General features: G+C 40.3%; 1 protein-coding gene across 1 annotated transcript; it reads right to left on the reverse strand.

The window, feature by feature from the left end:
• Positions 1 to 99: 99 nt before the first annotated feature.
• On the reverse strand, positions 100 to 12,454 carry csrnp1b (cysteine-serine-rich nuclear protein 1b). The gene is made up of 5 exons (XM_057322340.1): positions 12,274 to 12,454; positions 5,814 to 6,015; positions 3,927 to 4,186; positions 3,460 to 3,756; positions 100 to 3,348 (listed from the first exon to the last, which is right to left on the reverse strand). Exons 2-5 carry the CDS (start codon positions 5,995 to 5,997, stop codon positions 2,377 to 2,379), a joined length of 1,713 nt encoding a protein of 570 aa, XP_057178323.1. The 5' UTR covers positions 5,998 to 6,015; positions 12,274 to 12,454; the 3' UTR covers positions 100 to 2,376.
• Between the last annotated feature and the right edge of the window lie 10,889 nt (positions 12,455 to 23,343).

Raw genomic sequence — 23,343 nt, forward strand, 5'->3', positions numbered from 1 at the left:
AGAATTTTCATTTTTGGGTGGTGAAGTATCCCTTTAAGACAGCCCTCAGAATTAGTTTTCTCCTCAGTCACAGACATAAAAGATCAGGGCAAACAACGATTTAACAAAAAGCTGGACTTTTATTTTGAAGGAACAAACTACCGTCAAATGACATGAAATGAACAGCTTGAAACTGTTAAGCGTGAAAATATATAATATAAAAGAACTGCTTGGTTTTCGTCTTCATGTAAGCAGAAAATATATACAACAAAAAGGCAGAAGTAAGAAACACTTTGCAAAGCATCAGAGATCAAAACATACACCAGTCATGACTAATAAATAACATCATTTCCATCGTGATGAGGTGATGCATCTTTACAAGGGAATAAACTGGACTTGAATGAATGAAGCCATGCCCACTTGGCCATGGATATGAATCTAATCGATTTGAAGAACAGCACATGAAGGCAAACAAGCGAATACATTTCTGATTGTGCATTTCTGCTCTCTAAACATGTAGTATGGAGACGAATGTATAAACAGATTTGGCATGCAAATGCTCTTATTAGGTCAAATAAGGCTGATCCAGATGGTCAGATATGTACATTAGCTCAGTTCCTTCGAACTCATTCAGAAACATACAAATCTTTATCGGTCTTCATTTTGAAGTGGAAACAATATGGGCAACACAAATGCATTTTCTTTGCATAATATGGTACGTTGCATAATATATGCAGGCTTAATCCACAGAACGTTTTTGAAACGATTAATTTATATCCACAATTCATGTTGTCAGTTGTGTCTGCCCAACCATTCGGAGTAATTTAGCTTGATAAATTCATTTAGGTAGTTACATTGTAGAGACACTTGAAAGAAATATTTCTGTGCCTGTGTTCTTACTATGCAAACACCTGCCGTATGCCTGGCTATAATAACCATAAATTTAGCTCTATTCATATATTACAAACGTTTCCATATTTGAAGAACATTGTGGATTTCATTTCTTAATAAAATAATTTGTCAATAATACAGATTAGAATTCTCTCAAATCTACATAGTTACAAAATGTTAATTCTCTATATCGTAGGCAACAGACCCACAATTGAATCAATAGGTAGGTTATACAGCATCAGCTATTAAAGAATCTTGTTTATTAAACAGCGGCGACTCCTTGTGTTAAACAGGCACAAACAGTAAACCTTTTTATTAAACACACCATCATCTTTTATTGCCCAAACAATGAATAAATTAAGTCTCGCTGAAATGCTAACTGTGAAATAATTTAACCAAAGTGTTACTTCATAGTAATAGTAATAGAATAGATAATTAAATACTTTGCTGTTGGTGCCCCTTTCTCCACAGCTACAAACATTATTTAAGGGACATAAAGATGTGCTTCACACAGGTTAAAGTATTTAAGGTGGGAAGTGTGAACAGAGCCCCAAAAATTTTTTTTCACTTCTCCAGAGCACAGTGTGGCTCAGATATATTTAGCTGGCATTCAAGGAAAAAACAAAAATAAATAACTCGGCAAGAATAAATAAAAGCAATGGTCAATAGATATCACAGTTATATTATGCTTTTCCATAATGAATACGATTTACAACTGAGATATCTGTGGTGTGTGTCATAAATTAGAAACAACGCTCGCTTTCTTTGTGCTGATGATAAACACCACAAGTTGTATGAAAATAATCTTAAACTCAAAGACAACAGGGCAAAACGAGACTGACCCATCTGTTGTCTGATTGGTTCGTTTTCTTTCACAGATAAAGTGCTAACTGAGAAGCCTCGGGGGGGGGGGGGGATTCGTGTACCATTAAAAATCCCAAGGAGCCATTTGTAGAACAGGAGTTTCCTCTAGCTTTGCAATAAAGTACAGACCACCATATAGTCCAAAAGCAACAGAGACCTCCCAAAGGGCCATTAAATGCTGTTTTGTGTTTTGGTGGAAACTCTCAGAAAAAGCCAAATAAGATTCATAACAGCGATGGTCAAATTGCATTGCTTCCGAAAGCTAGAAAAAGTCCCTGAGATACATAATCAGCACAACTTCAAGACTCCCATCTGTGCCCCTTTTGAATTCATATAAATAACTTGAGCAATAATAATAATAATAGTAATAGATAATACCAACAATGTGGGTGAGAAACTCTTCACCTTCCGGGCCACTTCCAAAATATCAGTTGGCCAGACTTTTTTTTTTAACTGAAATGTTAGCTGCCACTAGTATGGCAATACAAATAATGATAATAAAGATTGTTATAATAAATTAATGCTTTGCTAACATCTTAAAGGCAGATAATGCAAATATTAGCGCTGGAGAGCTGTTCAAGGACAAAAAAAGATGAAATTCATTTACAACCCCCCAGTGATCATTCAAACACAGCGTCCCCCCTACACTTTGACAGATTCCATAACAGACAGTTTCATGGCGTCCTCCAGCATCTGATTGTCCGTGAAGGTGACAGGGGGTTCTGGGACAGAATCTGACAAGCCTATCAGAGACTCCAGGAAACAGGTGCCCTGGTCAGCAGCTTGAGGAAGGCTGGGGTAACTAGGCAACTGGAACTGAAAGAAGTTGTCCACATGCTCGTACTCCTTCAGGGAGTTGTACAGCGAGCTTGGTCCCAGACAAGGAAACTCGTCAAAAAATTCCAGGTCCGACTCTGAAGAGAGGCTTAGGTCCATATAGCTGGCCGAACGATCTATGGAGGGCGAGGGGGTGTGCGGTACGGACCCGCTGTGGAATAGACCGTTGCCTTGATTAGCGTTCTCGTCCAAAAGCTCAGACATGGCTGTACGACTGTTATTCGTGCTAGAGTCCGTTTGCGATGCGCTGAGTTTGTTGTCGGCTGTGCTAAAGATCCCGTAACCCACCGACTCACTCCTTTGCTGCTGGTTATCATTGCTACTTTTGGTGTCTCCATCCCTACCAGAAAAATCCTCGTCAGTGTCGCTAAAGCTTAAAATTCTCGTCAGTCCATTTTCATCGACATCCAGCGATGATTGCTCGCTCCGACAGCTTTCGGCACCTTCAGAGTCTTCGCTTTGTCCTGAAGATCTAGACGAATCAGTCATGTCGCTGCTACAGCTGTTCTCAGCCGCAGCCACAAGCTCTGAATTAAAGTGGAAAGTCGGCCTCTCAGTTACGGTGCTGCCCTCTGCTGGACATGCTGGGGAAGTGCAGACAGGCTGTTCTTCGGAGACCTCAGTCGTCGCGTGCTCCTCCAGACGCTTCTCCAGCTCTAGCTTCATGATAGTGTGGATGTAGTGGGTTTGAACTCGGCTAGAGTTAAACTCGATGCGGCCCTGCGTGTTCCCACACCCGTCTTTAGTGCAGCCACAGGGGAAGGATGAGTGGTCCATCTGTGAAGCCAAAAATCAAATTACATTAGCGTGTTTGGTAAGCGATACCTGTAAATATTGCTTGTAACCTCAGTTGGGATGGGATGTTTAATGGCCTAAGGAAGCCCTCACCTGACATTTGATCCCAGCCAGACTACAGCTGCAGGTTTCTGGCTCACAGAAGCCCTGACAGTCGCACCCGCAGTCCTCCCTCGACATACGCAGCTCGTGCAGTTGGCGCTTCTCCTCCTTATCGATTTTCTTCACGCCAGCTGCTTTCAGAATAGCGTGTCTTCTCTTTGAGGGGTAGGGATGGAGGAAGGACCCGTCCCCAAGGTTGACGCCGCTGAGGTCGATTTCTTCCTCGGGGATGTCATCCACAGTCAACTTGTCAGCTTCTTCGGATTCTCGGGTACCATTTTTAGTAAGCTGCCAGGTAAAGAATATTGCAGGGTTAACATTTTATACAGTACAAGTTTGCTAATAATATTTTTCCAACCAAGTTGGAATTAAGTTAGAAAAATGCAAACCTAATTTAAATGATCTGAAACTTTTATACTCCATTGTATGTTTCATTTATTCAACTTCGGACTCAATACCTTCAGCTTGAGAGCTTCCAGTTTCTCCTCCTTCATTCTGTTTTTAAGTTTCTCCCTCCGTAGGTGGCGCTGTTCTACAGCAAACTCGGCCAGCGTGTAGCATTGTTGCGCGCTGTGTCTCTGCACCATACCGAGGGTACAGCCTCCACGGCTGGGCACGCTGGTGAAGCCCTGGCAGCGCGGGAAGAAGAAAACCGTCACCTGGTCGAACTGCACGTTTCCTCGCCGCGTGCGCTTGGCTTTCTTCAGAATGGACGTGGCTGGAAAAGAGGAAAAACGTAAGGGGTTTCTTCATGACAGGGTTTCATGGTTCCCCTATTGGTTTAGTGGAAAACAGTGGGCAAACACATGCCGTCATGGAACGGAATTTCATAATGGAAAATAAAAAGCCACATGTCTGAGAGTGTGCTGAAAGAGAAAAAAATGCCTTCTTTTCTGAGTATCTCATTGGGGAGTATTTGAGTAGGAAGTGTGCCAGGCCTAATGGGAAGACTTGGAGTGGCTGAGTCTCTTGTGTAAACGTCAAGCTCACATAAACGTTTCGCTGTTGTGCTAAATGGCCACTAGGTGGCAGAACACACATAGCAAATCACTAGATAGGCACGCATAGCAACAGAAGCAGAGCTAATAGTCCATTAAATATTTTTCTCTAGAATCCATTGTGAAGACAACTGCATTCCTCATAACTCATGTCTGACAAACAATCCACACAGGAATTTCCCCTTGGCGCTGAAGTGTGCAAAGACAACCTAGCCTCCAAAATTGGATCTGGAAGTAGCTTTTTATAAAACACACCCCATCTTTTTATAAGACATGCCATCTCCCATCGCCCCTGCACATAGCTCCTACAGCCGGCTAAAATCAACAGTCAGACTTCAGTCAAATGTCATAGGTCATAGAGTCTCGCTGTTTAAAGGGGACTTTTCTTCATACAGTATGCAAGAAAACCATATGGACAAACCACATGTGGAAATGAGCAGTTTGTATTTTTTCCCATTTATTCTTTTGCGGGAATTGTTAACCTCTGTGTGAGCAGAGAGCACTTTTTCCCTCGAGGCTGCCAGCAAACCGATTGTTATCAAAGGGGATGGATCCTACTGTCCCCACAGCCGGTTTACATTACACGTGCGAATATGTTTTCTCATCTAACAGGACTTTAGGAAGATCGGAAACAAAAGAAACCTCAAACAGCCCTAAACATTTGAGACTGTTGTAATAGTTTGTAATGTTCTCCAGTAATGACCTTCCCGTTTTAATGCGCTCTATGGAACGGAGTCATTGTTTAGTATAAAAATTAAGCTGTGAAAAATAATATGGTCCCGATGACATACAGTGCAGGCAACCCATCAAATATGACATCTACACTGACTCGGGTCTATTCCGCCACTTTCTCCGTTTCATAAACACAACCAGACAACCGTATCATTTCCCTTCCTCTTCTCTTCCTGCACACCCTCTTTGTCTCTCTCTCAGCACCTGTGCTGGGTTCGTGCCCAGTACTCAGACAAAGCTGTGTTCACACTAGCTGGCTCGCTGCCCTGCCGTCCTGGGAAACTCACAACTGCTTGCCTTCCCTCCTTCACCCCTACCCAACATGCAGCAAAGTACCTTCAGCCTCCTGAACAGACAGACTGCTGTGCTGTGCATCAAAACATAGGTATGTGTGTAATTGGTTTCATCCAGAACCCTGACTGCCAGGCAAGACTCTTTATCCCGCATCTCAATAACGTCTTATCAGGTAGGACATGACGGTGGCATGGGACTGAGATGAGTCGTGCAGACCTTATGCATGTTGCAGCTAGCATGCAGGGCCATATCATGTGCTATAAAAAAATATGAATATGACTTTTTCATTCCAGAGATTTGGACTCGTGGGGTGAAACTCACTGTTAAATGTTGTTGCTGGAGAGCTCGGATTGCTGGGGGTTGAATCCAGGGTGTCCGAGTAGCAGCTCTCCCCGCCTGAGTCCCACTCCGAGTAGGCGGAGGAGGAGAGAGAGGAGGGGGAGGAGGAGGAATAGCATGGGTCCTCCTCCACCTCCTCATACTTCCTCTTGAGAACCCCGCTCATGGCGATAGTGTCGATGATCTGCAAGACACAAGAGAGACAGAAAAGCATTATTAGAGTGTTAACACAATAAGCCGAGCCAGCAGCGTATGTTCTATTAAACAAATACAATCATTTACATGAATACAAAGGGATATCCTGAAAGTACATTGCAAAGGCTGTACATTGCACATCCGATCCGCCCTTGGGCGAAGGCTAATTTGTTTTTCTATGGAAAACGCTGTATCTATATTGAAAGCGGTGCTCGGCACATCCACATGAGCAGATATATCGGATGCACTCTCTTTGTCCTAATAGCAACCAAACATCCACACTGTTTTTAATACTGGCTGTTTCTCTCTCAACAACCAGCTGACCGCTTTATGCCGTCTCTGAGCGCTGAGGAAAACAGGAAGCAATCAATCAAGTCCCTCCGGTGCTAGTCAACAATTACCAAGCCCTTCACTCACTCCACAATCCAATCAGCTAGACAAACTCATTGATTGGGGGGGGGTGATTAAATACATAACCATATCACCAAGAGGTGCAAGGATTTCGATGACACCCACTAAAAACATATGCCCATCCGTAGGCCGGTTGAGACTATTACACGGCTGCTAAATTCATTTTATTAGACTCTGCAATAAATGTGTGTACAGCTTGCCATAGTAAACAAATTTGTAACGTAAGCCCAGAATGCACGTCACTGCTCCTGCTGTAGCTTATTGGGCAATAAAAGCAATCAATCCATTGGCAGGAAGAGACTACCCGGTGCGCACCCTTTTTCAAAGTCAGATCCAGCGCAACAAGGCATCATTTACACCATCATTTGATACCGCCGGCTATGGAGTGTTGTTTCTCTGCCCTGAGATAAACCCCCATCAGCTAGTTCACCTCAGCCTCTGCCTCTCAGACACACGCACTCATGCTGAAACCGGCAGAACGGAAGAAAGGAAGGAAAGGGTTTGATTTAAAGATTAGTTTCACTGCTGCCTGGGCAAACCGACAAAAAAACTGAACTTCAGTAAACTAGTCAATTCTAGAAATGACCTGTACAAAGTGCAGCTGACGCTACTTTTCTGTGTGCGGGTTTTTCCTCCCACAAGTCGGATTGTGAGAGATAATACATACGCAAAGCAAAAAGCTTGTTCTTAAGTCGCTTCAGAAAAACGTAATTGGCAGATTACAGAGCTCATCTCACACTGCAATGTGTCATCCAAACCTAATTAGACATCTTTATTTCTCCCGTACAGAATGAGTAAAATACTGACTCGCGTCATCTTTGGAATATTCATTATATTTTCTGATGTCATTGCTGTTAAATGTATCTTAAAAAAGCAAAGATGGCAATATCACACAAATATATAGAAGTACAACTTAACCACCCTGACTAACACACAGCACAATACATTATTGTATCATTAACAATATGATGTCAATTATGTTTCAATTAAAGACATATTTGAAGGCCAAATGAATAAATGTAAATGTGAAGGAAATATGATCTTTCGGCTAGACAGCATAGAAAACCTCTCTTTCCCACAGGTTTCTGCGTTTCATGCTTTAGTGCTGTCATCGTAAACGTGCCAGACGACGAGGGCTGTACCGTCTGCACATTTAGCCACGGCTTCTGCGCCAAATGTCACTGCCAACATGCGCGAGGCAGGTCTCATCTGTGTCTATACCTGACAATAACTTCAGACGACCAACCGTGGCAGCCTGCTAGCGTCACTAAAATTATTGGCTCGTGCAACGCCGGCCAAAAGCACCTTGCAAACAGTATTTGAGCTGTACGGGCACTCCAAAAGTCAAACACTTTTTATTGCTCAGTGGAAAATTATGCAATAGTCGGCATGTGATAGTAATCGGACGTGCAGCTGACGGGTTTTTAAACAGACAAAGGTAAAGGTAAACATTCAAACATTCGCACTGGAGACTGAAGATATCTATTTTTACTGCGAACAGTTTGTGTCCAGATCAGTCCTCATTTGCATGTAAACAGATCCAGCACAGAGCTCAAACCCTTACAAGTTACATCTTGCTTGAAAACAAGCAGGCTTTCTGTACAGACAAGCCTTTGGGCCATCAGAGGTCCTGATGAAAGAAGTCTTTTCATATAAACAGCAAGACATTTAACGACGACGATACTCTCACCACACACGTAGAGAAGACAACGAAATGACAAGGAATTCACCCTAATCTACTCATTTGACTGGGAAATTGGCTTTCGCCTTTTCATTGCACGCCGTTTTTAGACAATCTACCACGCGTGTCTCGTGAGAACACCTGCGCACAGCATCTAGTGCTTTACGGGCCCCGGTTCTGAGTTTTAGCAGAGGAAAGATTTAAAACCAAACACAAAAGCATCAGCATTCCCTGAGAAAGCCATGCAGTTTTAATTACGGAGAGAGGGGGAAACAGCACAGGACAGATGAGAGATAGTGGGGGCGAGAGCAGGACCTGGGTGTCTCTTTACAGCGGTCTACCTGACACATTGATTTGTTAATCTTGCTTAACAGGCAGAAACAATGGTGACGGGCTAATCCCAGGAACAAGCGGGAGGGGGGATACACGGGGGATGGAGAGCTCATTTGGAAGTCAATCTAGTGCTTGTCCTGTTGCACTCAACACACTGGCAATGACAAAACATATTAGTGATATCTGAGAAAATCTTGAAATGAAAATAAAAATGTGAGCATCCAACCCATAAATCAAACACAGGACAGATGTGGAGAAAGCAATGGCAGGAGCTGTCACCAGCGATGCATCCCAGACACTTGGATGAGACTGAGCAGGTGAGATATTTGCACTTGATCATAAATTACGCAGAGCTGCCATTCCAATAGCAACAGTGCCCCGATGAGGTATTCTCCATGTTGTTGTCACCATGTAAATCTAGTGCACTAGAAGGACATCAAGAATGCCCACGAATGCAGAAGACTGCTGAATTATAAACAGAGGGATGAGACTGTTTGAGAAACAATACACACAAACCAGCTTCGTTAAAACTCACCAGCGCTTGGAGTCCTAGTATAGTGTACAAACAACTCAAATCACCTTGCAACCTGTTTGAACAGCTAACTTCCCCGCTCACGCAGGCAAACAGTGGAATCCTGACCCGTTCTTACGCAAGAGAGTTGACTTTGTCCCTCCAGCTCACAGCTTAGCACCTTCACAAAAGATAACCAAGCAAGCAGCACGTAGCTCAGGGCTATTTAACTCCAGTCCTTCAGTCCTGAAGACTTTGGGTAGTTGTCCGGGTGTGTTTGACTCTAGAGGTGTTGAATATAGTCCTGATGTACCTGTTCTCAACGGCCGAGCCAGAGAGGAAAATATTTATACCGGTCTAAAAGCATGCAGCAGTATGTCCCAGGATAATCTCAAGTGGATCACTGCTGCTGTATTGGTTTAAAGGTGTAAAAATCACTGGCACAATAACTGAAATCGAGTTGAAATAATACAGCGACAAACAGTTGCCAAAATTACACCACAATCTAGATAAGATAAATAATAAAACAGAAGAACTCCTCCTAGTGGTGAGGCCGTAGGAACTGCAAGAAAGGGAGGAGGGAGAGACGTGTCGTGTTGGTCATCAGAAGTCTGGATGCTCAACTATGCCAGAGACATTCTGTTCCTGAACCGCAACCCGTGCAGAGTACACATTCATCCCAAATAGGAACATACACTGATGTGGGAGGAGGGTAGCTGGTGAGAACTTTAAACACATAAATAATGTGATGTCTCCAGCCCACAGGAATTCTCCTGTAGCACTGACACATTCTGTAATAGAGGAAAATGGCCTATCTATCCCAGATGTGTCTGTGCAGTCCAAACCACTATTCCCAAAGAGGATCCATCTCAGACAGGGATACCCATAAAAACACCTGATGAGGCGTATAATATTTAAAACATGCATCATCAAAGATTACGTTATACGGGTGGAGATGAGGATTCACATGCCTCACAATAAAAGCTGCATGGACGCTCTCTTACACGGTGTTTCAAAGTCTGCCAATTTGCAGTTAAACTGTGAGATTGTGGATGCCACAAACACACCCAAACAACATAATAAAAGGTTGAAGATGTGGAAACATTTATTGTGTTAATGACAATAATATGTCAACTTTAATAACTTCTAAATAGTCAAAAACAATGAAGTCTCTGAAAGTGAGTAAACAACACCAGACAGATGTTTTGAACAAATTGCTCCTCACGTTTCACAAGTCAGCGAGTGGAAAACGTGACAACTCAGGAAAATACCCAAAGTAAGAGATATTTCCATCACACACTGAACAATTTGCATCAATATCCGAAATGCAAACTTCCAACAGTATGCGTAAAGTGAAACTTCCCTGAGAAGTCATCGGCTTGCTGGGTTTGAACTAACCTAATAGTGCAGTGGCAAAACAAATAGAAGCTTTCTATGAGACTCCCAAGAGAGAGTGTGAGAGGGTGTCTAGGGTGGGGGAGCTCAGGGGTCAATTCATGTCTGGTGCACTCACTGGTACCTCACTAGCCAAGATGAATGCTAGAGTGACAAAACAGATGGGGTCCCTCTGTTTTAGAGACATCAAGACCACCACCTCCCCCAATCACAAATGCACCACACAAAATACATAAAAGAGGGACAACCACCTTGTTAATATGATAACATGATGTGTCCACTAATGATACAGATATCAGTTAAAGGTCTATGACTGGTTAAGATAAATGATCATCTTAAAGTTCATGAAAAGGAAACGCATCATCAAACGTACTCCTGCCACTTACATCAGTTAAATGACTCATTAATAGTTCATGCTCACAGCTGGTGGACTGCCCACAATACACGTGCAGGTTTACACATTCCAAACCCAGAAGTGTAAAAAAACAAACCAGGCGTCTCTTATCACGTGAGTTCATTTAATTTTATTAATCCGATTCAAAACAACAATGTGCAACATAGTTGTCTTTCTACCGATATACCAAATTGAGTGGCAATTAAAATGACAGATAATTGATTTAAAAAATAAAAATGTGTTAACTGAAAAGGAAAAAAAATATTCATCAGTCCCACAAACAGTCCAAGTGAGGTCGCGCGCGAGACAGCCACAGCATACCGTTAAACTGATAGACAGGAATCTGCGCTCGCGCACAAAGAAACAAGCCAAAAACAACATTAAACATCTATTACCAAACAGACACGAAAACTAAACGAAAATCATAACAAACACTGCTATTTCAAAACATAACCAGACATAAGTTTACAAGCGAGCTCATTAATAAACGCAGTAACTTTTCCCTCAAACGTTCGATCTATCAATTACTTCACTGTTATGTAGTCTTTCATTCAAGGATGCCTAAAACACTGATGTCGTATCAAAAAGGGAAAGCAAACACAATAAACATCCAATGAATATGTAATCAGTCGACAAACCGATGTGAAACGAGAACATTAGGTTAAATGATCCCTTCAATTATTCCAATCACGCCTTACGCAACGCGTTGGTGGTTGATGACCTGATCATCTCTTCCCCTCGCGATTGACTAATGTCAATCAAATGATATAAAGGGTCTGGCCGCAGACGTGTGCTCAACCTCGCATGCACTCGTGACATCACAAAGAGGACAGAAAGTGCAAATGAGGCTGAGCGCAGGTCTGCAGGCACGCTCCATTGAAATGATACGGTGTGGCACCTTAAGGAGTCGCTCTCGCTTCAGAAGACACACCAGCACTATAAACGCGAACGAGGAATTCACTCAACACATACACACACACGCGCGCATCCACACCACCAATTACGGTTTATTGGATAACGTTACACATAAGGTCCACTATGCTGGAATTCCGCGCCAAATGGTCCAACTCAGAACCGTCAACAGCTGGAATGATCATTTAATCAAATCTACAACAAACTCAACAGCCATTTAAAATCTGTGATTTGGATTTAATCTGAACACACGCGCCAGCTCTTAATTGTCACAGTTAACACACTAAAACAAACAAACAAACAGATGCTATTTAAAATCAGAGTACTTTACTGAAATATAAATCACAGAATGTGTGTGTTCTATAACGTTACATTGACTAACATTAAGACAATGCCATGTAGCGTAAACTTTAGTTGTTCTTTTTACGCCAACAACAAATGTCCTTTAACTTCTCTACTTAAAATCGTTACAATATATTTTTTTCATCCGTTTACACTTACGAGAGAAAAGGACATTTAAACTATTTGGCTGGACTCCAGTAACGTTACCGATTGGCTATACGACAAATTACAAGTGTAACGTTAAACAACAGCGATCTCCGCTACTCACCAATAACGTATCCGATCAGCATTAGTGATACCGTGATATCGATTGCGACGAACCGGTAATACTCCAAATATACGATCGGGATTTTATCCGTACAGAGATCCCCGTGTACTGTGTGTGGCTATTGTGCGCTCGGCGTGCGGCCGCTGAAGCTGTTCCTCTTGTCTGAAGCAGACGGCGGAGCAGCGCAGTCTTTTCGTCAGTGGAAAACTCCCTCCTGGCGTGTGACGCAGGCGGTGACAGAGGGAGAGACTGCCCACGCGCCGCTTCCTGCCTTCCGCGCGGAGCGACACTCCTCCTGGCGCGCTCGCATCCTGACAGAAAATCACTTTAGTAACATTATCGAGAAAGCACCGCAACACAATAACCGCAGGTTATGGGAACCGTAAATCTTTCATTACCATGGAAAAATGCGCTCTGGTAACCATAGTTTCCGCCCAAATACAGTTATTGTTAATACAGTAAATCATATTAGTACATTACATCACGTTTAGAAAGAGAAAGTCTTTAGTCTTTCTGCTGTTTTGTTTTATGTAGTGGTTATGATGTGCAATTATGAAGTTACTAAACAATTTAAAATTGTGAATAAATAAAATAATAATAAAATACTAATTTTAAATACTTGTCATGTACATAATTAATTTGTAATATTAAACTTCATATACATTAAATATACCATATTGACTGTATATTTGATGTTGTTATTCATTGGATGCTGAATCAACCTCCACTGAACTAATGAGTCACATAACTTGGAAATCTTTTGCATCGTTTAGTGGTAAATCTTGTAAAGCTGTTGCATCATTTAGAACTAAAACTTGTAAAACTATTGCCTCATTCATTGGTAATACTGATGCGACTATATGCTACATTGACTTTAACTCTCAAACATCCTGAATTAGGAATTAGACTGCATTTTTTAGATTTAATAATTCGGTAAGAGTCGGGAAGAAAGGAAGTTCCACGTTGGGTTCACATCAGGCGCTGTGATTGATTCACAAATCCTGGCAGGATCATTTTCTACTGTATACACAGGTAACAATACGTCATGTTTTCTACAGCCCACGCCTGCATGACACAAAACTCCACTAATGTAGTATTATGTAAATGGTGTGAAGCGGAGGGGTAGGTGGAGTCTACTTTCATTTTCTAAGGAGAAGGGTGTGCTGCTTATGTAAACACAGGTGTAAAATACAACTAAAGTGTTTGGGTGGTGCCTCCAAAAGATTGGAATTGTTTGTATGGTTAAATACAGGATCATAGATGGTCCTCATTTTAAAAGACTTAGGTTCTTAGGGTCTCATAAAAGGCATTTTGTTTCGTTATCCACAAAGTAATTACAGTCAGCAGGTCTGGTGTCATGCTGGGAACTGCAGTTCTGCTGTTGTTGTAATACACAAATCAAACTGTTAGCAACAGGCAAATCCATGTAACAATAGACATGCTTGAGTGCATTCTGAAATCACATCAGTGGTACGTTCATCTTGACCAGGGGTGCGTTTACACTTTCAGTGTAAATGTAAGTGTGATTTATCAATGTTGCCTTATAAATCAGGAGGTGTATTAAGATTCAAAGTCTTTGAAAAGTGTTATCAAGTATCTGAGAGTGTAGATCAATGTCCTGTTTTGCCTGTCATGCTTTTAAACACTGTCTGGAAGTCACAAGACTCTGTCATGTAGTTTTCCTCGTGGAAAACTCCCCCACTCACCTCTCGCCAGCAAAACCACTAATATCTGTTTAGGATACCCAGTGAAGAACACAGTGGCTGAGTTAATGTTTGTCATTGTAAGAAGAGAAACACAATATTAGTTTTTGTTGTCACTTCATTTTGAAACCATAATATTGATAAATACACACGAAAGAAATTCCTGGCTGGGAAATGAATCGCCTCTTTTAATAAAGCAGAGGGAACACAACTCACAAATGTTTGTCTTCTCTTCCAAGAAAAGAAGTCTCAATGGGGGAGGGGAATGCTTTTGCCAGGGCCACTGGCCCAGTCCTGCATACATTACCCACTATGTCTTTAAAAGTGTGCCAGAGACTTTACTGCGGAGGACGTCCTACAACGAGAACAATAATGGCCCTCAATGCTTACCATCTGCAGGAAGAAAAAAGCCATCGCTGCACGTGTTCATAGCTGCACCTCGCATGAACTGACTCACGTAACACCAGGTTCAGTGCATACAAGTGCACATCAAAATTTGATCATTCTACACAGAAAATTAAAATGATAAGTTGTTGAAAAGCTCTAAAAAAATGCTTGTTGAATGGAGAAAAACAATCACACAAACACACAGGATTGAAAACATTGCTAATATCCCAAACCAGGAGTCATGGTGAAGTGCAGGTTTTGGGAACAGATTGATGGCTCCAGCTGTCCCCAAGGAGCGAAAACAAAACTGGGCAGCTGGTCACCTGTAGCTGAGACAAGTGCTGATACTGCAGATCTGGATTTGCTAGGAGTCTAATTACTGCCCTGTTGTCCCCTGTATTCTCACTGCTACCTATTATAGAGCACAATAAACTACCTATAACTTTTTAAGTACTACAGAATGATACATGCTGTCAGCAGAATAATAATCCTAAAAGTTTATAGTCTCTTTTCTGCAAAATTTCCAGAGCTGAACGGAAAATTCCAGCCGCAAACGTTTCACCTCTGATCTGTAATTAAATGGGTCGGCACAGCAGTAGCAGTCTGTAAACGTGTAGCCTGATCTAAGGAACACAATATGAAACATACACCACAACATACAAATCAGAAAGAACTCACTTGCATGATTCAACTTTTACATTAGGTTAAAAGACACCAGACTTTGAGAAACTAATGCTGAGTTCAATACAGGGGTTAATCTGCAGGCAGAGCAGATACACCCTTCCCCCAACTGACTGCCTCACTCACAGACAGACAGATCCAGCCAGTTATATGACATCATCAGATGCCCATTAAAGGAGTTTACTTCTGTTTTCTCTCTTGCTCTCTCTCTCTCTTTCTAAAGAAGAGCTGAAAAACGTGAAGCTTATTTTCCTTCCGGAACTTTGTCACGGTTTCAAAGACAAAGAACTGTTTGTTTTTAAGACATGGGAACTTTTTTATACTTTTATGAGAGTTCGTTATTTCTGACATTTGACAAACAATGTGAAGCCTGTGTTACTTTTCGGAAATGCACCTTAAGTGACTAAATACAACTAAATAACATTTCATTTTGGATTTACTGTAACTCCTTTTCCCCATAGTTTCACACATTTTCCTTTGTAATCTGAATATGACATGCTTCTAAATTTATTTCATGACACGTTCAGAAATATGATTCAAACTTCTAAATATAATGTATTGGTGTTCAGAGTCTGCGTTGGTATTTTCATGGTCACATCTGCGGCACGACACTCAGTAATTCCAATAGTCCCTTTCAGTCCCAACAAACACTCATTATGTTTCCCTGTACGTGTGTTTTTTTTCCTCTCAGAGTTTCTGAGCACGTCTTTGGCAGCTGAGAGAGAAAAAAAGGCAAAAGAAAAGACTCAACTGGTTTTGTTTACGTAGCAACATTGCAGGGCTGTCAGGGTAATGCCTTCACTGTTTGGGATTTTATTCAATATCGCTAACATTGATTTACAGTTTGTTATAGACTATGTATATATAAACATTGATTTACTTATTAGAGTCTGACAGATGTCAGGTTATACTATAAACAATATTTCTATTAAACGTGGTAGCAAATAAAGCGCTATGAGGTTAACATGTTGTGGATTCAAGTGTATAAAAAAGCTCATTTCAACAATTAGTGATCAAAAAGCAGGTCATTTTTCAAAGCATATACCTTCAGACAAACTTCTTCCGCATGAAAACCGCTCGTCTCCGCAAAGGAACACGGAAGAAAGTGAACGGAGGGCCATGAATTTAGAGCTGCAAAGGTTAATGATGAGTGACAAGTGGATTAAAATGGCTGTAGAGCCAGACAGCGGCTGGCAACCCCCAATCTCTCCCCCCCAGCCAGCCAGTGTTAAAGATCTTTGTAGTTTCACAACAATGTCTGATCTCCTCTCCGATCATCCATCAATGTTCAAAATCTTAGCACAGGCATCAGAACAGAGGCCTATCTGTGTTATAGGTTGTCTTTGTAACATGCTGACAGACATGTATAGATAATGGAAGTGTTTGCAGGACAAACAATGAGTTGAAATCTTGGAATCTTTATTTATTTCTATTTAAAAAAATTAAATCACCTTCAGCCATTTATTCGAACTAACTTAAAACAATTGAATTTTGTATTTTATTAAATTATTTATTAAAAGTCTATTAATGTAAATCTGCAGGTTGTGCACAAATCTTTTTAAAAAACATATTAGCAACATTGTTTATATACATATTTATTACACAATGTAACACATTTTTGTGTTGTATATCGCTTTAATTTTTTCTGTTTGTTTGTTTATGAAGTTTAACATGCTGGATACGAAAATCACATTTTTTTTACCATCGACGGTATTCACAAAAAAATGTTTTCACACATTTATACATTTCGGTATTATTACTCGTACGCAGAAATCGCAAGGTACTGGCATAACACTGAGCTCAAAACAACAGATTAACATAACAGTTACTAAAAATTAGTCATCCAAAACTTCAGAAGCGTACATTTGATCGTTTTTGTCTTTTGATGACTAAATACTGTCCTCTCGAACCAAGTTCCAGACGTAGTCAATTATCATCGCTTCATCCCACCATCCCTGTGCTACAGAATTTTCTAGAATTTTCTGACAGTGAAAATTGGAAAATATATTTTTTTGTTTAATTGCAATACCGATATTATGTAATTAATTGTATAAACTCAAAATTTACTTGATCTTAATATACACTAAAACATTGATGCTACATGAAAATAAATATTACCACAATATTAGGACCACAGAATTGTACAAGAACTATAAAAAGGTCAGGCGAAACAAAAATTTGTTACACTGTGTTATTTACATTGTTTGTTTTTCTTGCAACTGTATAGCCTACTTGAAAAAATAAACATTTGCATTTTCCAAATATCTTGATTAGGTTCTTCAGCATATCTTTAAGAGCAACACAGATAAGCCAGCAGAAGTCAATACACAGTCGAGTGTGTGTCAGGTCATGTCAGCAGTGCTGCAGAACTTCCTCATTGCAATGTTTACATGCTGCACACGTGCTTTCCAAGTCTCTTCTGAGAGCTGCTGAAGAAGTCGTCTTTTGTCAGTAAGATGGGCGGTTTTCACAAAGCTGATAACTGCGTGTTGCATATTTGTGTTAGAAAACTTCCAAAATAACAAGGGAGAATGTTGGTGCTCAGATTTCACAAGCAGACACATAATTGATGAGTGTGCATTTTGTGGTTTTACTTCTGAAACTAAATATTGTTTATAATCTGTGGGGAAAACCAGTTATATATTATGCCTGTTTTCTTCTTATGTGCAGGCTCTAAGAAATCTGTTATGTTTGTGTAACTTCTATTTTAATTACGCTTTTCTATTGACTTACCTTTTGTTTTCTTTTCCTCTTTCTCATAAAGTGAGAAAGTGCTTCCTCGTTATATGGAGAAGGTTTTTTCCGAGTTACTTTCCCAAGGCTAAATATCAGTTTCCACCTAAATAGGAGGAGTAAACAGACAGAAACCTCCATGAGACGTCAAACTCTACCTCTGAGAAAGGGAAATTAAAGACACTGCAAAGTTTCCCGTTAAACCAGAGTACTTCCTTATTATTGACACACTTACAAAGCATGTTTGTCCCTTTAAATAGACACTGGAATAACAAGCTGTGTTTGAACTTCTCATTATAGCTGGACAATTCTCCATGCTTACACAATAGCTGTTGAACAGGAATCTGACTTTCTTACTTATAAACTGATACAGGCATATTTATAGCTCTGGATGACTAACTGAATGACTTGAATCACACCTTTAAGAAGTAATAAGCTGTAATTCTTTATGATTATAGAATTACATAAACCATTTCTTATTCTTGTTTAAGAACATTTACTAGATAGTTTTATCTAAAGAGAAAACAGTGAAACAGTGAGGAAAACAATGAAGAACTAACATTTATGTAATCCATATGCAATGCACTCCATATATGTATTTATCATATATGAGTGGCTTTATAAATTGATTTATAAAATGGCAAGTATATAATGTAAATAATGTGAACGGATGGAAATGTCACAGGCCTTCCTTTTTTGTCCTGTAGGTTTTCTTCATAGATGTGAAAAAGCACCACAGTATAGGGCTGATAAGATCAAACCATTCAAATGTGATATCAACCGCACAGCAATCTTTCACAATTACCATAGATTATGAAACATGTACCAGTAAAATTCAGCTCGTAAAAGAGATCTGCCACACTGAAAAGTTCTTGCAAGGCCTGTATCTTAATAACCAGCAATACAAAATAAGTAAGATGTTACTGGGGCATTTCTACTGGGGTTTTTCTTTCGAATGCACAGCGGAATAGCTATTTAGCAACCTATACCTAAAGGTATGTGGGAATAAAGAAAACTACTTGAACAAAACCTAAGAAATATTTGCTAAAGTAAAAGGTGTGACCACTAATCCCCGTTTTCCTTACTACATCTAGCTTCAACTGAATCCCTACTAATGTCTAAATTGTTAAAAATAGAAACCTATTTCACACTTTACATACCTGACCACAAACACGCAACTCAACAGGGTACTGTGACTTCTACATGCTATTTAATTTGCACTTGGTCTACCTTTTGCACAGGGACTCCGGGGAATGTGTGTGTGTGAAAGAGCGAGATGACTGAGTTTGGCAGGACCTCGGCACTGTGTTGTAACCAAGGCTACAACAACGTGCAGGCCAACCGCAGGTGCCGCGGCAACAACAGTGTTTCCCAATTAGGGACCCTGAAAGAGGCCCAATAATGAAATGTGCCCCTGGGCTGCGCTGGGTTAACTAAATGGATCCACAGTCATTTAAAGTTAACAAAAGGCTGACTTGGGAGGCAATTGAATGGCCTGCGAAAGAAGTGCTCGCCCACCCCCGTCTCCATGTCTCGCTCTCATTTATATTGCATAGTAGAGGACGTGGTTTAATACAGGGGGGCCGATTGAAAATAACGTTGCCCCCCCACAAGGCAAATCTATCACTGATGGTTAACAGTTTTCAACAGGACACTGACACCGCAATGAGATTAAATACATCCAGGGGGAAGAAGACACTGTCACTTTGTCTAAAGACATGAATTGTTAAGGCTAAAAAGCACACAGGTGAAAAACTCAACTAAAAGCTTACGCACAAATACTCTCACACTAAAACTAGCTGTGCCCTCAGAGCCTGCAAAGGAACCAAGTTGTCCAGTTTGCCGAAGGCCAGTGTCCACACATCCGTTTCTACAAAGGACCCTTTGAGAGTGCACCCAGGTTAAAGTCTGTTTGAAAACTCTGTTTAAAAGCACAAAAAAGAGGCACAGCCCGGACTGAGACTAAAACCAGCAGGCTTTACACTGCCCGCTTCAGTGCCAGCCTCAACGCACATACTGGCTGTTGTGCTGACACTTTCTTTTTCTCCCTCTCCCTTCCTGGTGAACAATATGTAGGGAGGTGCAGGAGAGGAAGTAGCCAGGCAGGGTGGTGAGCAGGAGGGAGGAGCGGCCCCCTCTCTTTCCCATGTGAAGGACAAGTCTGTTTGAGCGTCAGTCTGGGGCCATGATTGTGTTCGGCGCCTGGTTGCGTCTCACAGAAGACCCCAATTAATCACTGAAGCAGGTCTCTCTCTCTCTCTCTCTCTCTCTCTCTGCCCTTATGCAATCCACTACCTACATCCAGGACCCCACACACAGAAGAGGCATGTGTGCTCACATTTAGCACACTTTAAAATGCAAACACACAGTAGCTTATTCAGTAAACAGCCACTTTGCATTGTTAAAACAGCACTGTGATCTGACGATTTACGCTAAATAAGCGTCATCACTTAAAAAAAAAGTTTACAATTTAGGCCAATAAAATATTGTGATTTGTCATTTTTGTTTAGAGATGCAGTCATCTCTGTATCCTTCACAACCCGTCCCAGACCGTACCTGCAGGAATTGCACCGTGCAAACTGCGTCTTCCACCATAACCTTATTTGCATAATTCCTATAGTGAATCGGCACTAAAGCATTGCAGGCAGCAAGTACAAATAAATGGTAAATCCAGCGGGCGCGATTCATTCTTTGTGAATTCCCCCCACAGAATACATCTCGTTCATACACGCATACTTGAAACACAACACACAAACATAAAAAACATCATTCATACACTGACATTGCTTTTGGCTCCGAGTTTCCCTCCCTTTCTCTCTTGCACACACAGAGGTTCATTCCCACAATCATTTATTTTCTGGACATGTGCGGGTAAACAGCTTGTAAAAGCATTTCATGAATGCAATAAAAACCAAGCGTACTGTAAATACTATTTAGAAAAGCTGCAATGATCTTTTAATCCTCTTGCAATGAGGTGGAGAATGTCAAATAACTGGCAATCCAACCTGATGAGAGCACTGGAATTGTTGGTGTGTTCATATGAGGATTGTTTACTTTTAACCACTAAAAGCTGGATACAGACTCCTCGTCCTAAAACAACTGAATGTTAGCTAATTCTCACCAGTTCTGAAAACATTAGTGCAAATAGTAACGTTATCTGCCACTATATATAAGTAAAAAGCATCTAACTACTTAATCCAAAGAAAATAGGCCCTACAGCTATTTTTGGTTAGTGTAAATAGCATATCGCTAAGAAATGCTATTTTCACTTAAACAGAACTTACTACTATTTAAACTTAGTGTAAATAGCCGCTGCCTATTTTTTAACTTTGTTGTTTGGTAATTGATACACATTAGCTTTTGTATCACCATCACAAGTTTTGGTTAAAAAAAATTTTTAAGTAATTTTACTCCTTTTAATCAGCTTCCTGTCTCCACTAGCTTGGTAATTTCTAATGGTCCTGTGGTGACAAATGCATTTTATGAAGTATAAATATTGCATGTATAGCCTCGGAATTAATAGACTCTAAATTAATAGTTTAAAATAGTTTTAGATGGAGCATAACACGTATAACCTAAGGGCATGCCATATTTTCAAAGTATTTCATTTCAACTACACATTTTTAATGTGGAATAAAGCAGTAAGTAAAATGTTACTGCTCCTTAGATGCTATTCAGACCTGGACTCAAACAGTCAGCGTGACTTCAAATACCACAGAACCAGATCATCCCAGCACCAGCAGTGATTTGCCAATGTTTTCCAGCTCATTTGGTGGAAAAATGTGTGGTGTTTCCTTTCGTGGCAGCCAACCCATCTGTGCATACAAACAAGCTGTGCGAGGACACAGCTGAGGTCATTTTCTATATTAAAATAGTAAACTCATCCCTGATTCTTCACACACAGGATGATGATGGTTTGCTAAACTACAACAAAATGTATATTTTGTACATTGCGCAACCTGTCTGTTATCTCTTGTTTTAGCAATGCCACAATAACACTGATGAAGAATTGACTTTAGATAAGCACGAGGAGCACATTTTACCACTAACTTCCTGTCACTCACCTCCCCTCATCCAGCTCTCTAATGATAATTATAGACCAATGGCTAACAGAGAGAGGGGGGGTGGTGCATTAGGTCAATGGCTTTCCATAGCATATAAACTATCCTGTAATGAGCAATTTTTGTAAATCATCAAGGTGACAGCATCTCTTGAGTTGAGCGTCATGTATCTACAAGTCCTCTTCATAAATTCTGACAGTGCTTACATTGCACACACAACACTTCATAAGAGTATGCGTGTGTACACATCTCATATATTAGTCATTTTCCAGGAGCGGATATTAATACTTAAAGGCAAATATCACGAGACATTTTTTTAAAGGGATAGTTGACCCAAAAATGAAAGTTCTTTCATCATGTATTCACCCTCATGTAATTTCAAATCTGTATGACTTTCTCAAACACAAAAGAAGATATTTTGAAGAATGTTAGTACGCAAACAACATTGATGTCCATTGCAGTTCATTGTATGGACACAAAACCACTGAGACATTTCTCAAAATATCTTATGTGTTCAGCAGTGAAAAAGAAAGTCATACAGGGTTTGAATGACATGAGGGTGAATATAGGGCATTATATAATTCTATAATATGGAACAGCATGAAAAAGACAGGAAGTGACAACTCAATTTGATCATAATGCTCACGCAATGCACAAGAGCAAAAAGTATTTAAAAAAATAAGTCATATGCTATAAAATATTTACAACATATTGGATGTATTAAATATAATATAATGTAAAGAAAGACATTGTAAACATTTAGGAATGCACAGAGTTTCTGTAATTGTGTCTGTTTTCAGGATTGTAACAGTCCTTTAGAAACAAACAAAACACAAAAGTGGCATAAACAAGACAGGGAGACTAATGTCTCTCTGTTGTTCCTAGGCATGAAAAACATGTTTATCAGTGAAGTCATCATGTTAACCCAGATTATGGGAATTGGAATGATAATCCATAAATACAGTATTAATTTGCTCAGCATTGAAATCTCATTCTGTACAGGAACATTTTGTTTTCAAAACATTATGTTATTTTATTCCATTTCATTAAAAATATATATTTTGTGTTTAATATCGAAACGAAAAATGAATAGAGATGAAACATTTAATAAATGAAACATTTCAATATTTTAAACCTTTCCATAACAGTGCATTATTTTATTATTAAAAAAATCTATTTTTTATTAGTTTTGTGTGAATGGATGTATGCGCCTTTAAGCAACATCAAACATGCTGCATCTGATCTACCTTTGCAGTGTAAAGTCAGCATTAAATGTGATCATTTGCTAACAGTCTGTTCAGTCCCATCAAAAACATAATCGACAAGGAAAAATGGGCTTTTTGATAGTCAGAGAATAACTTTGTAAGCAGGCCTATGGGTTGAGTGTGTGCATTCTGGGTGTCTATGTGAGGTCACTAATGGGTGTGAGGATATATTGCTGTGTCAGCTTAATGAAACTGCCTCTGGAAGCTCTCCATCCATCTGCGGTGATTAATCAAACCATC

Source organism: Triplophysa rosa, linkage group LG23, assembly GCF_024868665.1.
Source record: "Triplophysa rosa linkage group LG23, Trosa_1v2, whole genome shotgun sequence".
In the NCBI taxonomy this organism is placed as follows: domain Eukaryota; kingdom Metazoa; phylum Chordata; class Actinopteri; order Cypriniformes; family Nemacheilidae; genus Triplophysa; species Triplophysa rosa.